The sequence below is a fragment of the Lissotriton helveticus genome, chromosome 9, assembly GCF_964261635.1.
Source record: "Lissotriton helveticus chromosome 9, aLisHel1.1, whole genome shotgun sequence".
Taxonomy (NCBI): Eukaryota; Metazoa; Chordata; class Amphibia; order Caudata; family Salamandridae; genus Lissotriton; species Lissotriton helveticus.
Genome location: NC_136070.1, coordinates 93044460 through 93062232, shown reverse-complemented (window position 1 = coordinate 93062232; position 17773 = coordinate 93044460). Strand labels below are relative to the sequence as shown.

General features: G+C 45.6%; 1 protein-coding gene across 2 annotated transcripts in view; it reads right to left on the bottom strand.

Moving 5' to 3' along the window:
• The window catches only part of AQR (aquarius intron-binding spliceosomal factor), a 273023-nt gene that overhangs the window by 163979 nt on the left and 91271 nt on the right, over positions 1–17773 (bottom strand). For both annotated transcript variants that reach the window (XM_078659545.1, XM_078659546.1), the window contains exon 18: positions 5684–5851. In XM_078659545.1, coding sequence (XP_078515671.1) covers positions 5684–5851 — 168 coding nt within the window. The remainder of the gene's footprint in view (positions 1–5683; positions 5852–17773) is intronic.

Here is a 17773-nt window from a genome sequence, read left to right as displayed (position 1 = left end):
CCAAAAATGATATAAAGATAAGTGTTATTTTTAGAAATTAGTGTAGATCTCCTTAATGAGTTATGCGAACCATTTATTGATTGTGTGTATACAGCAGATATCAGTGTCCCATCAGATTCTTTTGCAGAGCCTAGAGGATATTGGCATTAATGGCTCAGCCCTGGGCTGGTTCTCCTCCTTTCTTTCGGAGAGTTCCTTTCAAGTGGTTGCACCCCTCCCCCCCCCTTCTGCTCTAGGACGCACGCTGTGCGCCAAGGGGTTCCTCAAGGCTCTGCTCTGAGCCTGACTTTATTTAATATTTACATCCAACCCCTGGCAGCAGTCGCTAAGGACAGGGGCCGGACTGTGGTTTCTTATGCGGATGATACAGAGTTAGAGGTCACGCTATCTGAGAACCCCGCAGAGAACATTCAAATTTAAAGGGAATTTAACAGCCATTGCAGACTGGATGACATCTAACTGTCTTCAATTGAATGCCAGCAAATCTGAGATCCTGTTGGTGGGAAAAAACACTAATCTGTGGAGGGAGCTCTAGTGGTTATCCACCCTAGACCCCTGCTTGCCCCAAACAGACGGTCAAAGACCTGGGCGTAGGGGTAGATTCTGCACTGACCTTCCAGGTTCAAACAAAGGTGGTAGCTGGAGTCTGTTTTGGGCTCCTACATGGTCTTAAACCCCTGCTGGGTTTTTTGATGCAAACACCCGTCAGGTTATTATACAGGCAAATGTACTATCCAAGCTGGATTACGCTAGTTCTTTGTATCTAGGGGCCAACCGAGCAAAGATACAGCGCCTACAAAGGGCACAGAACGCTGCCGTTTGGCTGCTCTTCTGTCTGCCCAGAACCTGCTCTACTTCTGACTTCATCTGCAGACTTCATTGGCAAGCGGTGGAGAAACAAATCTACTTTAAAGCTGTGTGTATCTCCCATGGAATACTGAACGCCAAATCCCCCGATTGCATAGAGGATCTTCTCATACTCTACACTCCCACCTGCCATCTGCGCTCGCTTGGTCAGCACCTGGCGTCTGTCCCTCGGGTCAAGAGAGCTAGGGCAGGAGGGCGCTCCTTCTGAACTCTTGCTCCTAAACTCTGGAACAACCTCCCGGTGAGCATCAGAAGCATCCAAAACCATGTGGCATTCTGTAAGGCTATAAAACGTATCTTTTGCCTAAGTAATCTACTTCTCCGCCTGCTTCCTCTCTACCCCTCTGTCTGACTGAGATCAGCACTGGGACGCCCCTTTGCTGGGGCAGCCCTGCGCTATACAAACATTATAACATAACTCCTCTCTGATAAGCCTAAGGCTGCTCGACCACATTAGCCCCCAAGAGAGCACCTTGGGATTGCTAGAGCGAGCCCATGTCCACTTGTAAGGGATACCTGAACTCTTTGTACAGTGTACCTCTTTTTGTTATACTACATAAAGAGCCAGCTTCCTACACCATTTACTAGGAACTTATAGGGATACTAAAGTCCTTGCCAATGGGGTTACATTAGATTTTACCTTGTATTAGTGTAAAGAGTACTGAGATCTGGTTAGCATCCCACAGTGCAATGGCAGAATTGTAAACCAGCATCTAGGAGTCAACAATCATTTGCAAAGCAATAGGTCGCGCATTTACGTGAGTTTAAGCGACTTACATTGTAAATTCGAATGCCTTTTATTTATGTTTTAAAAATTCAACCAAAAATAAAAGGCGTTGTCATTTGTAATGTCAATAGCTCAAACTCGCGTAAATGCGAGAGCTATTGCATTGCAACTGCTTGTATTGTCTAGTGCTTTTTTTAACACAATGCCCCCACGGGGTCAGTCGCACCACCGTAGGCATACGTCGGAAAAGCAATTTTTGCCTTCGCAAATGGGCAGATTCTGCGATTCTGCCCACCATTTGCGAACGCAAAAAGGCTCGATACATCTGGCCCAAAGTGAGTTGCCCAGAATCATAGGATGTTGACCCAATTACGTCTCACTCCTGGAAGTAGACTTAATCACACAAAATTCTTTGTGTGTGTCAATGTTTTTAGTAAAACCAAATTTTGAGGACATGTGGTTTTACATCCACGAAAAAATTCCAGTTGTGCGTGGAAGCTAAACTTGCTACCATAAATAGCATTGTGAATCAGCCCGTAGTATTCAAAACATTGCAAAGTTTATTGCTGTCCCAAGGTTTAGTCCGGATTCATGGTGACATTGTATAGCGCTACGTCGCTCTTGTGTGTGGCTTAGTACTATTCAAATACCTAATACTATGATGAGAGTTACTATCAAGGAAGCAGCATCGCCGCAGGGAGGCTTAATCAGGGCTAGACTGGTAGGCTGCAGGCTCAGGGGCTGCTTATGGGCTGCTTTCGGAGGTGGGTGGGCTGCCATGACCCAATCATGCCTCTATGGCCCCATTCTAACAGCGGCCTCCAGAAGTGTGAAGCTGGTTTTAACTTTTTGCAAGGACCTATTTCTGGTTTCAGATCGGATAGTATCATCAAGTTTAGGAGAGTGTTTTAGGCTGTCCCATCCCCACATCCCGGAATTCATGCTTCAGTGTGGTGCTCGTGACTTATTCGTGCAGCTCATGCCAGCAGATTCCTGGAAATGTGCTGCCCAGAGGGGGCACAGGACTGGCGGTCGCCATTAGTATTCAAGCCTGATCTAGTGACTCAGTAGACAATTGTTAAAGCAATCAGATTAGTGCTTGATAGCTTGCGATCCCAGAAACGACTCTACTGCATTAGCAGAATGGCATACAGCGAAAGAGGGTAAGCGACGGTAATGAATAGTTAACAATTCAGTCTAGCCAATACCCTTGATGCGAACACATGACGAGCTTTACAGTGCGGTAAATCAGGTTCTTACTGAGCAAAGCGCCGTGAAGAACAGCACTAGAGCTAGTGTTCGTGCTCCAGTGGGCAGGGGAATCTCCTAATCCTTTGGCCGTCACAAAATGGTAGTGTGGCCAGTGCGTGGCCCATCAACGGTGACAGAGAGCTGACTGCAATAGGAGTAAAACGCCAGCCCTACGCGGGGACAGGAGATGTGCACGCGTACAGAGTGCACATCTCCTGTCAGTACGCGTGCACATCTCCTGTCACCCTTCGCTACCAAAACCGACGACTATAGGTCTCGCCAAGGCGAGTGCAGCGCATGGGCTGCATTGCTAGGCCAGACCTAAAAATGGGGCACAAAATGGGAGGACAGCTGCAACAAAATTCCAGTTTCCTACACATATCTTAAAATGAGAGTAAATGTCATTAACATCATAGCATCAGTGTGTGGATCTGTTGCAGTTTAAGCTCAACAGGGTCATAAAATTGTCACTACATAACAATGTTAGTTAGTACATGGAAAATATTCTGTTCTAAAATTCTAGGTTGGGACTATAAACACTGCCACCAGCATCTTCTTCCAATGTAACGTACACAGAAGAGGTGTATCGGCTTCCCTCGTTAGCCATCACCTCAGTTTGTCAGGATGTTGTATCCTGGACCCTGAGGAGTGAGCAGTAAGACAACATGCAAAGACTGTTCCTGTGTGGTATTTGTGATGGCTATTATTGTTTAGCACTGGTGTCCTAGGGCCACCATTGCAAGTTGTCTTCAACAGGAAACCCAAGATAATTCCTGTTGATAGTTTACTGTTCAGAGCTAGTGAAGTCGAGCACCCAAGGTTTACTCTGGGAAGTGGTAGCGTTTGGAAATGTATCAACTGTGCTATGCTACATGACATCTAACACACAAACTGAATGCCCAGTCAGTCCTACAATTTCCTCGATGAACCGGACTTTATTGAAAAGTAGGTAAATAAATACATGAAACCTAGAAGGTGGTAGCCTCTTTTGGGACAGAGATACATCCACAAAAACATTTATGAAAATTATGCAGTAGGTGGTACATTTAGTGTTACTGTTTACGTTGCACTTCTAGACAGTCAACCGAGCAATCATGTCACACATGAGTGCACTGCATCTGGTTAGATATAATGTTTATGGTAATTTACCCCAGTGCCTTTGCGGATTCAGAAGCAAGACTTTTCAATTCAATAGGACAGAGACCCTCAGCTCAGCTTAAAACCATGAACTCCCTCAACCTGGAAAAGGGTTTCAGACAAATTACAATTGCTCAGAATAAAGTCAAGTTTGCAAAGTCTGTCTCTAGTATGACCAGGGATCTGGTAGTTAGTCTCCAGCGGAGGATAGGTCTGAAACCAGACTGGAGTGGGAATGGCACAAAAAAAAATTAAAAGTGCAGAGCTGGGGTACTGAACTTGAGAAGGTGGTATCTCAAAACAGGCCATTGAAAGGCAAGTGTTTTGGTAGGTTGAAGTATCAACCAATGGCAGATGGCAGAAAGATTCCAGGGGATAACATGCAAGTCGTGGAGGGTGCAGGTTCAGCACATCGTGCTTCTGTTAAGCGTTAATGCAACTTTAGGCTTCAGTGGTTCATAGTTGCTTCTTGATGCTCAAGCAACAGCTGGCCTGCACTTACCAATGCCTCCTGTGTCATACTGCTCTTCAGTCAGCTGCACCCGGTGTTGTTCTGAGGCTCAGTCAGATGCCTGCTCCTCCCTGAGCTGTACAGTATCTTCCTTCTAGGTAGATCAAAACTTCAAAAGTTCTTTCCAGTTCGCAGGAAAGACAAAGGCCAGGAACAAGTCCTCTCTATATTACTGTACAATGCCTCCCCTAAGCACAGGCAAGGGCTTTTTTTTAAATGCAAATTCACAAGAGTAATGTGAATATCAAGTTGCATGATAGTATATTGGTAGGATCCTAATAAACTCTCCATAGTCTTATACATCTTGTAGTTAATTCCAGGTAACATATCATCCAACAGGACTTGTAAGAGTGTCCACCAATGTAAATGTTCTACACCTTAGACATGTTTCTGAAACATGACCAAGCCCTTTGACTAACATTAGCCTACATTTAAATCCAGCTAGAAAGAACACACACAAAAGAAGAAATACTTATGACATAAACATGTTGTTTTGTAAGTCTATTTCAATATCTGTTAAATGTGCCAGTAACAGAATGTTTGCCTTGCTTCTTTGGTGTCCTTATCCTAAGAACGGAGAGATGCATGCCTGGAAGAGAGGAGTAGGACTTTTCAGCTCTATATTTCAACTGATTACTTACCAATTCCCATCTTTGCAGGGCACGTGCATAGATAGACTTAGGTCAGTTAAGGTGCAGACCAGAACTCTGATAATTAAGCAGACTTTGTCCTGCTCCCAATAAAGTACTTAGATTAATCATACTTACACAGATGCAGAGTCAGCAATGTAGCAATGTAACTCAACTGAAGATCTGTCTCTTGAGAGTGAATGATTACATTCGGGGCACCAATACATGTGCTATAGAAACACCTAGGTAAGATTTACAATATGGATTTCTGAATCTCCAAGTACTGCAAACATTCTGGAAGGTGCAAAGGGTATGGTATGGTGACATTTATTCCCATCATCCCAATATGAAGGGCTCAACTCAAATGACTAGTGTTTAAGCTGACAATACAAATGCTATCATCATTCTTAACTCTGGCTGTAAATTTGTCTTCTTCATGTCAAGGATCATTTCAAGTTAAATGCCTGAGGCCAGCACGAACAAAAGATGAATGCACTGAACAGGGTGAGTGTTTAAGAAGTCAGAAGATGTCTGTGTTATACTGTAAATGGGTGTATATACCTTCTTCGATGACTCTGCCCTTCTCATCCAGCATTCCTTGGATTTCACACCCTCGAACATACAGAAGGCCACTTTGCTCAATAAAAGGTTGGCGACGATCGAACTTGGTGCCATAAGGCTGTGTGGGGCGCACGGTCACCAGGAAACACACGTCATGCTTGCGAAGACCTACACAGAGAGAGGTCAGTATAAACATGAACCCAAATTGACATATCCACAGGTAATTTTACAACCGTAAACAGAATGAGGCTCAGGGGGCCTTTTTTTCATCATCCACAACAAAGTAGGCTCAGGGAATACACCAGAAGAACAATTAATTTACCGATGGATACTCTATCTAACAGAGATTCCTCACCTTAGAATAATCCCCAGGGACCATACAGGATGCAGAAAACGTTTTACAGCAGTGCTTCCTTCTAGAAGGTGGTGCCATGTAGCTCTGCACTGGTTCAATAACGCCCAGGAAGTGACTGAGCAGACCTGCACATAAGCCCCACCCAAACACACCGACATCATTTTTATGTCTTTTTACCTTTCTACCCGCTCAGACAAGAAGGATAAACAATTGTTGGTACCAGTGTGCTAACCACTAACCTACAACGTTTTTAAATGGTAAAATAGGTCACTCCACCGAACAAGGGGGTGGCAAGGCAGCAAGAAATCGGAGGTTACATAGGCGATTAACTAGAAAGAACACTACTGAAGATGAGAAACTTGTTCTTAGGATTGATACTTCCAACTGTAGATTTCTTCCCATAGAACAGATCTCAAAGCAGTACATCCTCAGGGGAAGGCTCCATGAACTCTATATAGAGTACCAAAAGAGGTATACTGTGCAGTCAAAGCGACCCTTACTGGTTTACAGGGGCACTAAATGTGCTCTTTTGTGGTAGTGTGGGCAAACAATTTAAGCTTAGCAGAGGGTGAGGCTAAGCATTTGATGTACTCACAGAGGCAATAAATGAGAAACACACTCCAAGAATAAATCCTAGACCAATTTAGAAAAATAACTCTTATTTTTATATACATTTTGATAAATAGAACTATGTAAGCAAGTAAATGCTTTTTTACAATATCAAAATTCACTAGTAAGTAAAATGTTGACTTAAATGCATTTTTCATCATAATGCTTTCCTATGGAGAGAAAACTACATATAAGGCATACAGGTACTTGTGGTAGGTTTCTGGGAGTCCTCTTCTGGACTTAAGGTGTTAGGGTCCAAAGTACCACCAGCAGTTACCGAGGGGGTTAGGTCGGTTGGGCTGGCTGGGCGTTGCAGGCCCTTGCAGTTGTCGTTCGCCAGTTGAGGGTGGAAAATTCAGGACAGCTGGGCCCCTCTGAAAGACAGCCTCTGAGAGAGGACGTCCCTCAACAGCTGCCTTATGTTGGAGGCCGGAGGCTTTGGTTCCTGCAAGGGTTTTGATACTCCGAGTATTGGTGCTGTGATGCTCCGGTTGGTCCTGCATCTTCTCTTGGTGGGGAGAAGGATGTGACTTTCTGGAGCACGGTGACCTCTTCGTGGGTGGCTGTTGCTTTGGTGAGATTGGGGGGGGTTGGGGGGCAGGAAAGTAAACCGGAGTCTGTGGAATGCAGGGGAGTATCTCTTCTACTCCGAGGGAGATTGCTGGCAATTTGTGATGGCTGGAAGTCTACTGGTGTTCTTAGCAGCGGCTCGGCTGCAGGACAAGTCGGTTTCTTCATGATTTTCAAGACTGTTGCAGCCAGGCAGGGTTTGGCGCCAGAAACTTCAAAGCAAGTCTTCAGTTCTCATTTTCACAGCTCTTCTTTGTCCTCTTCTTCTGGCTCCGTCGATTCTGAGTTCCTGGCATCAGGGGTGCCAATTAAATACTAAATTAGGGGCGTTAAGGGAAGTGCCAGCTAGTAGCCAAAGGTCTACTCATCTTTAAGGTGACTACACACCTTTTATGACCAAATTCTGTGAGAAATGGGCATACCCTGATCCAGTGAACCTAATTCCACCAAGATCCAAGATAGAGGAAGTCTAGTTTAGTGATCACATCAGGTAGCTCTCTTTAGGGGTGTGACTTGACTGGAGGTGCAACACACCACCTTGCATAGCTGATTTCCTGCCTGTCCTGATGCCAAGTAGGTCTCTGGGTATGGGAGTGTCATCTCCCATGCCCGGGGCTCTCACCTCGTAGGAGGTAAGAAATTCATCTGTAGTGGCAGGCTGAACAGTACCACTCAACAAACACACTAGAAGACTAGTAGGGTTCAGGGGATACCGCTAAGGTAAGCTCTGGGTGCATGTTTTAATACATCCATCCCTGGCATCAGTGTGGGTTTATTAATATAAGGTGTTTGATACCAAACACCATAGGTTTCAGTGAAGCCATTATGCAGCTGGGAAACTCACTTTGACCAGTGACACGTACATACCTTAAAACGGCTTTCCTGCCAACTTGCAATATCCATCAATAGAATTAGACATTACTGGGGCATATCTACTCATGCAGATATGTCCTCACATGTGCTATAATGCACCCTCATTTAGGGCTCAAAGACCTGCTGTAGGGGTGGCTTACATATAGCCCATGCCGTGTCTTTGGCATGGCACACAGGAGTGTGCCATATCATGGATTCCAACATGCTTTGCACCATGTCACGTAGCCTGCAATGGCAGTCTGTGAGGAGTGTGTGTGTGGGTCCGCATGCTGCAGCCCATAGGGACCAGCATTAGTACTTATGTTCTAGGTACAAGGCCTACCATTTACTAGGGACTTACAGGGTGTAGGAAACTGTGTTTTTATTGCAGTACACACCCCATTCTTTTCCCGGTATTTGCTGCAACTTTGACTGAAGTGTACTGGGTTCCTGCTAACCAAGTCCCCGGGACCAGTGTTCTTTCTGTAAAAATGCACAACTGTTTCCCTCAATTGGCAATACTTTTAGAACTCTCTGTAAGTCTCTAGTAAATGGTACGCCTGACGTAATAAAGAGGGGTCCCTAAGGGCTGCAGCATGAATTGTACCACCTTAAGGGACTTCCCATCAAACCCATACAGGGCTGCTATCACAGGCTGCGTGCTTTGGTGCTGAGCAAAGTGAAAACACAAAATGTCACATATCCCTGTGTGCCATGGCTCCAAACACTGAGTGCGATATTTTTATGTCGCCCCTACAGCAGGCCTTAGACCCTTAAGGCAGGTTGCCTTATATTACATGTGAGGGCATACCTGCATGACCAGATATGCCCCTGTGCTGGTTAACCCGTTACTTCCAGAACAAGTGAACAGGGAAGCCATTTTAGAACAAGTGCTGGACGATTGTGAAAACAAGTTCTACATGATGACTTTTCGGACAATAGGATTGTTTGGTATCAAACATCTCGTGTGCACAAACCAACCCTGATTCCAGGGATGGATTTGTGAACACTCTGGTGTGTTCGCTCACTAATTCTGGCATTCTGCCACCCAAGACTGATTTGTGACATCCCAGGGTGAGGGTCTTTGCTCCGCCTCTGAAATGTGAATCTGGCTCTCCTCGCAGGAGTGGAGGCCAACCCCCTCTTTGGCCAGAGCCCTTTGGCACTTGGACAGGTAGGAAATTAGCTAGTCAGATTTTTTATAAAGTTGTGGGGATCTCCTTATTGAGTCATGTGTCTCAGTTATTGACAGGTGTGTGCATTTTCAGATGTCGTGCACTCCTCTGTGATAAGCCTAAGGCTACTCGACCACACTACCCCCCAGGAGACTTCCGTGGAATTTGCAAAGCAGGCTCCTGTCCACTCATAAGGGAACAAATTATCAATTCGTCGTTTAAATCTGCCACTATACCCACTAGATGGAAGCAGGCATGGGTATCTCCCATTATTAAAAAGCCCACGCTAGACCCCACTAGACCAGAGAACTTTAGGCCTATTTCACTGCTCCCCTGGCCAGCTAAGGTGGCCGAGTCTCACGTCAATAATATTCTGACAAAATTTCTCTGCTCCAATAACATACTGGGCGCCTCCCAGCATGGCTTTCGTACGGGCCACAGCACCGAAACAGCACTCCTGAGTGTGACGGAACACCTTTGGACCATCATGGATTCCGGCCAGACGGCAGCGCTGATTCTATTAGACCTCAGCGCTGCCTTCGATACAGTTTCACACGAGGTATTGCTGTATCGACTGGAGGCGGCAGGGATTAGTGGACAGGCACTGGACTGGTTCAGGGTGTTCCTGACCGGAAGGTCCTTCCGGGTCTCCACCCCCCCGTTTCTATCAAAGGAACGATTAATTGAGCAGGGAGTACCCCAGGGGTCTGCACTCAGTCCGACGCTATTTAATCTTTACGTCCAGCCACTGGCTGAGGTCGCCAAACAGTGGGAGCTATCTATAGTCTCATACGCAGACGACACTCGGTTAGTGGTGGTACTGAGTGACGATTCCGGGCTGAGCGCGTCCAATTTTAAACAGGGCCTAACAGCAGTAATCAACTGGATGACATCAAACTACCTACAGCTCAATGCCAATAAGACTGAGGTCCTGCTGGTAGGAAAGGATGTCTCGGCCTGGGGAGATAAATGGTGGCCTGAGATTCTTGGTAACGCTCCCGAGCCAAAGAGTGAGGTAAAAAACCTTGGAGTTTGGATAGACTCTTCTCTTAACTTTGTCCATCACACTAAAAAGGTTGCCGCCATGTGTTTCGGGATTCTTCGGAACCTCAAGCCGATTTAAAAAATGTTTTGATGCATCCCCCGTCAGCTCATAGTGCAGTCTGCCATCCTCTCTCGACTGGATTACGCAAGCTCTCTACTTTTAGGGGTTAACCAGGCAGAGGTGGGAAGACTACAACGAGTGCAAAACGCGGCAGCTAGAGCCCTGATAGGGCTCCCCGGCTTTCACTCGGTCTCTAGTACCCTGACTAAACTCCACTGGCTACCTGTGGATAAGAGGATTCAATGTAAGACCCTTTGTTTGTCATGTAAAATCCTGAAATCCGCATCTCCACCCATGCTCTGCCCCCTTCTGACCCCTTATATCCCTGGGCGAACCCTGCGTTCGGAGGGCCAGTATTTGGCAGTGGTTTCTCGAATAAAACGCTCGCGGATGGGAGGGCGCTCTTTCCGCTATCTTGCAGCAAAATTATGGAATGCCCTAGCGCTCCAGATACGCGGCTTAAACGACCTTCTGATGTTTAGAAAGGCCATCAAGACCCATCTTTTTCGCTAGACTGCCTTGTTATGTTTTACCCGCGATTCCATTCCTGCGGTAGCCGACTTTACTGCTTTTAAAGCGCTGGGACGCCCCTTAGCTGGGGCAGCTGCACGCTATACAAGAATATATAACATAACATGACATTACTCCTGGACTCTTTGCACTGCACGATACATCTCATTTTAATATATCATATAAAGAGCCAGCTTTCTACACAGGGGGAACACAGCCCATTGCCAATTGTGTACAATTAGAGATCAACTTGTTTTAGGGAAAGAGCACTGGCATGGAGTTCTGTTTAGCAGGCCTCAGGGTACTGTCGGAGTCGCAAAAACCAACATCCAGTAGCTAAAATGAGGGCAAAAAGTGGGGGGACAACTGCAACAAAAACACAGTTTCCTACAGCTCCCCTGTGAGTCAATGCAGTGGCAGAAGCCTTAGCCCAGGTGGAATAGGCCCTTAAACCTTCCAGGTGGACTGCATCTTGGCAAGTACATAAGAGATCTAATCACCTCGAGAGGGGCCACTTCTGACCAGACTTCCGTTTGTTTGCTCTGGATAACCCCACAAAAGGTTGGTTGTCCACTTAATTATCCTTGATATATTCAATTTAAAATCTTGAAGCCCTCTTGTGGTCCACATAATTAAGCCTCTTCTCCTTTGAGGGGTGAAGAGAAGCAAAGACCACAAGCAGAGTGCTGGATTGTCCTACGTGTATGGAGTCTTGATTTTTAGTAACTATTCAGCCCAAGACCTCAGTACCAACTTGTCGCAAAAAAAGGTAGTAGAGTGTGAGGCTTGAAATTCACTCACGGCATGAGCTGATGCAATTACAATAAGGAAAAAAAGTCTTTAAAGTCAGGAGACGCAACTAGCAGCTATACATTGGCACTGTGGAATCACAAACTGTTTGGGAGAAGACATGTATCAAACATTTAATTAACCTCATTACAAGTGATTTGAACAAGGATGGTTGGCCCACCAAACCTAGAAATGCCAAAAGGGGCAACAAATAACCTTTACTGGTGCCCACTGCAAGGCCTTGCTGGGCCAAAGATAAATAATTTTAAGAAACAGCTAAAAGAAATTCAGACAGCTTGGCTCTTAAATGCATGAGCCTTGCGTAGGCCACACAAGGTCACAAATTTGTCACAGTGACCTGCATGATGACATCCACGACTTCAGGCAGTAGATCAATTGCAGTCAACCCCCTCCCCCCCCCCACCCGCGTCATCAATGACGTCAGCGCGCTCATTGGAGGTTCCCTTTCTCCTCCGACGCGCAGGGAAGCCATTTGCTTCCTGCGCGTCGGAGGAGAAAGAGGTAAGTTTGGTGGCTGGGGCGGGGGATTTAAACTAAAGAGGCATCGGGGGAAACGAAAGGGTTTTCCTTTCCCTCAAAGCCTCTTTAGAGCATTCCTGCTGCACGATCATGCGATCGTGCAGCAGGAATGCCCACTAGACACCAGGGATTTTTTTATTTTTTTATATTTGGCAATGTTTGTTGGTTTGAGGAGCGGCCCCTTTGGGCAAGGGTCGCTCCCCTTTAGGGGGCATATATTATACGTGTTGGCCACCCGGGAGGGGGCACAACTTAATTTTATTAAAAAAAAAAAAATAAGAAAAAAAATCGGGCATAGTTTTGGAGAGTGGCCCCTTGGGCAAGGGCCACTCTCACGGGGGCCATTTTAGGTGCTATATTTAGTTTTGGGGAGCGACCCCTTAGGCAAGGGTCGCTCCCCTTTAGGGGGCATATTTTTTAGGTTGTTGGCCACCCGGGAGGGGCCCACACTTTATTTAATTATTTTGTAACCACTTAAAAAATCGGGCATTGTTTTGGAGAGTGGCTCCTTGAGCAAGGGCCACTCTAACCGGGGCCATTTTAGGTGTTCAATTTAGTTTTGGGGAGTGACCTATTTTGTAACTTGTTGGCCCCCGGGAGGGGGCACAACTTTATTTATAATTTCAATTAAATTTATGAAATCAGGCATTTTTTGGGAGAATGGCCCCTTGGGCAAGGGCCACTCTCACGGGGGCCATTTTAGGTTTTCAATTATTTATTTTTTTACCCCTTAGGCAAAGGTCGCTCCCCTTTAGGAGCCATTTCGTATGCCTTTGGCTACCCCCGGGGAGTCTAATTTATCAAAAATATAAAGTATGTGCTGGGGAGTGGCCCCTTTGGCATGGGTTACTCCCCTTGGGGCCATTTTAGGTAGCCCACAATTGTTTTTGTGTGTAGGGGAGCGACCATCTAAGACTAGGGTCGCTCCCCTCTTGGGGGCAATTTTTTTTCTAATTTGCGGTTGTGCTGGGGAGTGGCCCCTTGGAGAAGGGTCACTCCCCTTGGGGGCCTTTTTTGGATGTCCACATCTTGGGGGGTGGGCAAATTAAAAGTGGTAATAATTTGTTTGACATACTGTGCCACTTGTGTAAATGTAGTGGGGAGTGTCCCCTTGTGTAAAGGTCACTACCCTTTTTTGGCACAAATATTTTGCCTTGCCATTTTGGTATGCCCATGATGTTAGGTTGTTGTTCACTTCAGCACCCCAGTTCAGACATGGCCATATGCAAATTAGTCTGAACCTATGCTTCATGGGAGCAGTCCAGCCCGAACTGCCCAGCCATATCTTACCTGGCCCGGAAACAACCATAATGGGACTGGTTACTGGCTAATCAGCAGTTATCAGCCAGGTTAGCTTGAGTCCCGTGGCAAAGTGAGCAAGGGACCCACCTCTGCCAACTTAGGGCAAGGGGTCAGTCTGATTTGCATTTGGCCATGTCTTAACCTGGGTTGGTGAATTGAGCTAAATAATGATGATGGATTAAACCAAGATCAGTTGACTGGGGGTGAGTGTTAGATTTGCTCAAGGGCTCCGTCTATCATCCCCCTTTTGGTGTTGTCTTGAAGGGCAGTTGTGCTGGGTTTTTTATGGGTCATTAGGGCACCAGGGTTTATTTTTATGTTGGGGATCCGCCCCTCGGACATAGGTCGTTCCCCCTTTATGGGAGGATGATTGTGGCCTTTACTGCCTCTTTGAGTGGTAGAGTAGCAGAATGTGTTTAGTCCCATCTGTCCCCAAGGGGGGCAGAAGCCACTGGACACCAGCGTTTTTTTCATTTTTGTTTTGGTGGGGGGTGGCCTCATGGGCAAGGGTTGCTCCCCTTTTGATTTTATACTGTTAGGCCCACCTACCCCTTAGCTTGGCAGGTGGACTGGTGCTTTTTTTGAATATGTGAATCTAATATTTGTTTTCTTCTTTTTAAATCTAGTGTAAAGCTTTTGCTTCCTGTTTGCGGTTTTGACAGTGGTTGTTCTGCAGTTTTGTGTAGTTGCATTTTTTAGGTAAGAAAAATTATTTTTGTTGTATGTACTCCAAATGAGTTATATTGTAATGTATGTCATTTTTTTTTGTAGGCGGTGTCATAGTGGCATTTAGTTACTGTTTTGAGCATGAAATTCTTTGTGATGTGTTTTGCATTGTCTTATGTGTATTTTTGTTTTCTCTTTCTTTTTTAGTGGGATATTGTTGATCCAAACTGTGTCTGTGCAGAGTACGTGGTGTTGAATTTAGCTGCTTCAGGCAAGTGAGTGGTTTTGTTTTGCAGTGTATAGGTATTTTTGATAAAGGTGAATTTTGTTCATTGTTTATTTTACATAGTGATTGTTGTTGTTGACTTGTGTGACAATTTACTTTTATTAGTAATCATTATGGCTAGAATGACTGCTCAGCAGGTGGTTGGTATGTTTCTTGAGTCTTCCTCTGAGCCGGATTATGCCACTGACAGTGCGTCTGAGGGAGAGGAGGGAGGGGAAGATTCTGGCAGTGAGTTTTCTCTCCACATGGAATCATCGGATGATGAAGGTACTCTCAGTGCAGATGAAGGGCCTGTGTTAGAGGAGGACACTGCTGTGCCGATGGTGCAAGAGGCAGCTGGATTGCAGCCTGAGGCTGCTAGTCTTCCTACTGGAAGTGTTGGACTCTGGGTTGATCCTAACATGGTGCAGCTGGTGTTGCCTGCCTTTAGCGGTGATGCAGGGTGTAGAGTGGATTGTGAAAACTTTTTGCCTATACAGTATTTTCAGTTATCTATGGTGATGTGTTTTTGGGTGAGATTGTTGAGCAGACTAATTTGTATGCTGAACAGTTTTTGAGGGTCAACAGTGACAAACTTAGGCCCCACTCTAGAGCTACCCGGTGGACTCCCACAAATCTGGTGGAGCTGAAGAAGTTTTTGGGATTGACTTTATTGATGGGTTTATTAAAGAAGCCGAACCTGGCTTCATATTGGTCTACCAGTCCTTTGATGGCAACAGCCATATTTCCAGCTGTTATGACTTGTGATCGGTATTTACTTTTGCTACGCATGTTGCATTTTGTGGATAATTCTGAGGCGTTGCCACGTAGTCACCCTGACTGTGACCATCTTTTTAAGATTCGGCCTGTTCTTCATCACTTTGTTGATCGATTTTCAGAGATTTACATTCCTGGGAAAGAAATTTCTATCGACATAGGCAAAACCACCAGCTTTTGCAAGAGGGGTTACCTGGGTTTTTGGCCCCGTGCTAGACGGCCATCTAGGGAAACCTACCAAACCCACACATTTCTGAAAAGTAGACACCCGGGGGCTTGCAAGGAGGTATGACTTGCGTGGATCCTCCAACGTTCCTTTACCCAGAATCCCTTGCAAACCTTGATTTTAGCAGATTTTTTACACATTTTTGTGTGGTAAAGCGTGGCATCCCTGGGCTCATGAGGTATCATTTTACTCGGGAGAACAAGGGGAACGCTGGGTGGTAGACATTTTTGCCGGCACGGAGATCCCACGCAAAAATGTATGGAATTCTGGGTAGGAATACGATGGGGGACCCACGCATGCCATACCTCCCTGTACACCCCCGGGTGTCTAGTTTTCAGAACTGTTTGGGTTTGGTAGTTTCCCAAGTTTGCCGCCGAGCCCCGGGCCAAAAACTCAGGTGCCCCCCCACCAAAAAATAAGGGTGTTCTGCTATAGGTTATTTTTAAGTCTCCACTGTACGATTTGGGCCTTTTCCTGTTGCAGCCAATATGCCTACCCACGCAAGTGAGGTACCGTTTTTATCGGGAGACCTGGGGGAACGCTGGGTGGGTGGAAATTTGTTGATCCACGCAGATTCCAGAACTTTCCACCACAGAAATGTGAGGAAAATGCGTTTTTTTGGTCATTTTTTTAGCTTTGCAAGGGATTCTGGGTAACAGAACCTGGTGGGAGGCAGTCGAGTCACCCCATCCTGAATTCCCCTGGGTGTCTAGTTTTCAAAAATGTATAGGTTTGCTAGGTTTCCCTAGGTGCCGGCAGAGCTAGGGTTCAAAAACAAAAGGTAGGCACTTTGCCAAAAAAAGGCCCGTTTTCACTGCGAAATTGAGGTGCAACCACGTTGCGTTTTGCGCTGTTTCCTGTAGCAGGCACTAGGCAGACCCAGGCAAGTGAGGTACCATTTTTTTCGGGAGACCTGGGGGAACGCTGGGTGGGTGGAAATTTGTTGATCCACGCAGATTCCAGAACTTTCCACCACAGAAATGTGAGGAAAATGCTATTTTTTGTCAATTTGAAGCTTTGCAAGGGTTTCTGGGTAACAGAACCTGGTGGGATGCAGTCGAGTCACACCATCATGAATTCCCCTGGGTGTCTAGTTTTCAAAAATGTGTAGGTTTGCTAGGTTTCCCTAGGTGCTGGCAGAGCTAGGGTTCAAAAACTACAGGTAGGCACTTTGCAAAAAAAGGGCCAGTTTTGACTGCGAAATTGAGGTGCGACCACGTTGCGTTTTGCGCCGTTTCCTGTCACAGGCACTAGGCAGACCCAGGCAAGTGAGGTACCACTTTTCTCATAAGACTTCGGGAAACGCGGGGTTGGTGGAAATTTGTCGATCCACGCAGATTCCAGAACTTTCCACCACAGAAATGTGAGGAAAATGTGTTCCCCCCCCCCCCAATTTTTTAGGTTTGCAAGGGATTCTGGGTAACAGAACCTGGTGGGAGGCAGTCGAGTCAAACCATCCTGAATTCCCCTGGGTGTCTAGTTTTCAAAAATGTATAGGTTTGCTCCGTTTCCCTAGATGCCGGCAGAGCCAGGGTGCAAAAACTACAGCTAGGCACTTTGCCATAAAAGGGTCAATTTTTAACTGCAAAATTGAGGTGTGACCACGTTGCATTTTGCGCCGTTTCCTGTCGCAGGCACAAGGCCCACCCACACAAGTGAGGTACCGTTTTATCGGGAGACTTAGGGTAATTCAGATTTGTAAATCAACTGTTATTACCGATTGAGTTTTCATGCATTTCTACCTTCCCAATGAAAGACATTCTGTAAAAAAAAATCATTTTGAAAAATGACCAATAATTCTCATGCTAGTATGAGTATTCCCAATTTTGAAAATGTGCAAATATATACTGTTTCTAAACTCTATAATTTGTACCCAATTCAGAAATACATAGGTGTCTTTCATATCGATTTTTCCATGTATACATTTTCCAAGAATAAGTGCTCTATGCCCGGTAAATAATAAAATACCATTGCAAGTTGCTGCTCAGTTTTTGGCTCTGGGTTCGTCGGGTTCTTGGTGAAACTACAAGTCCTATATATCCCCACAACCAGGAAGGTCAAACGGATGCAACGGTATATTGCTTTCAAAGAGCTGTCAAAATTACAAGAAGTTACAGGTGAAAACGTTGAGACAAAAGGCTGTTTTTTTCAACTAATTTTCATTTATTCCAATATTTAACTGTTAGTTTCTATAAAGAAACCTTCATGGATTTAGACACATGACCCCTTTCTGAATTCAGAAGTTTGTTTACTTTTCCAAACTGTATAGCTTTCCAGGGTCCATTACTGCTTTCAAACTCATTTTTACCATTAACTGGAAGGAGGTTGAAAGCTCTAAAAATAGCAAAA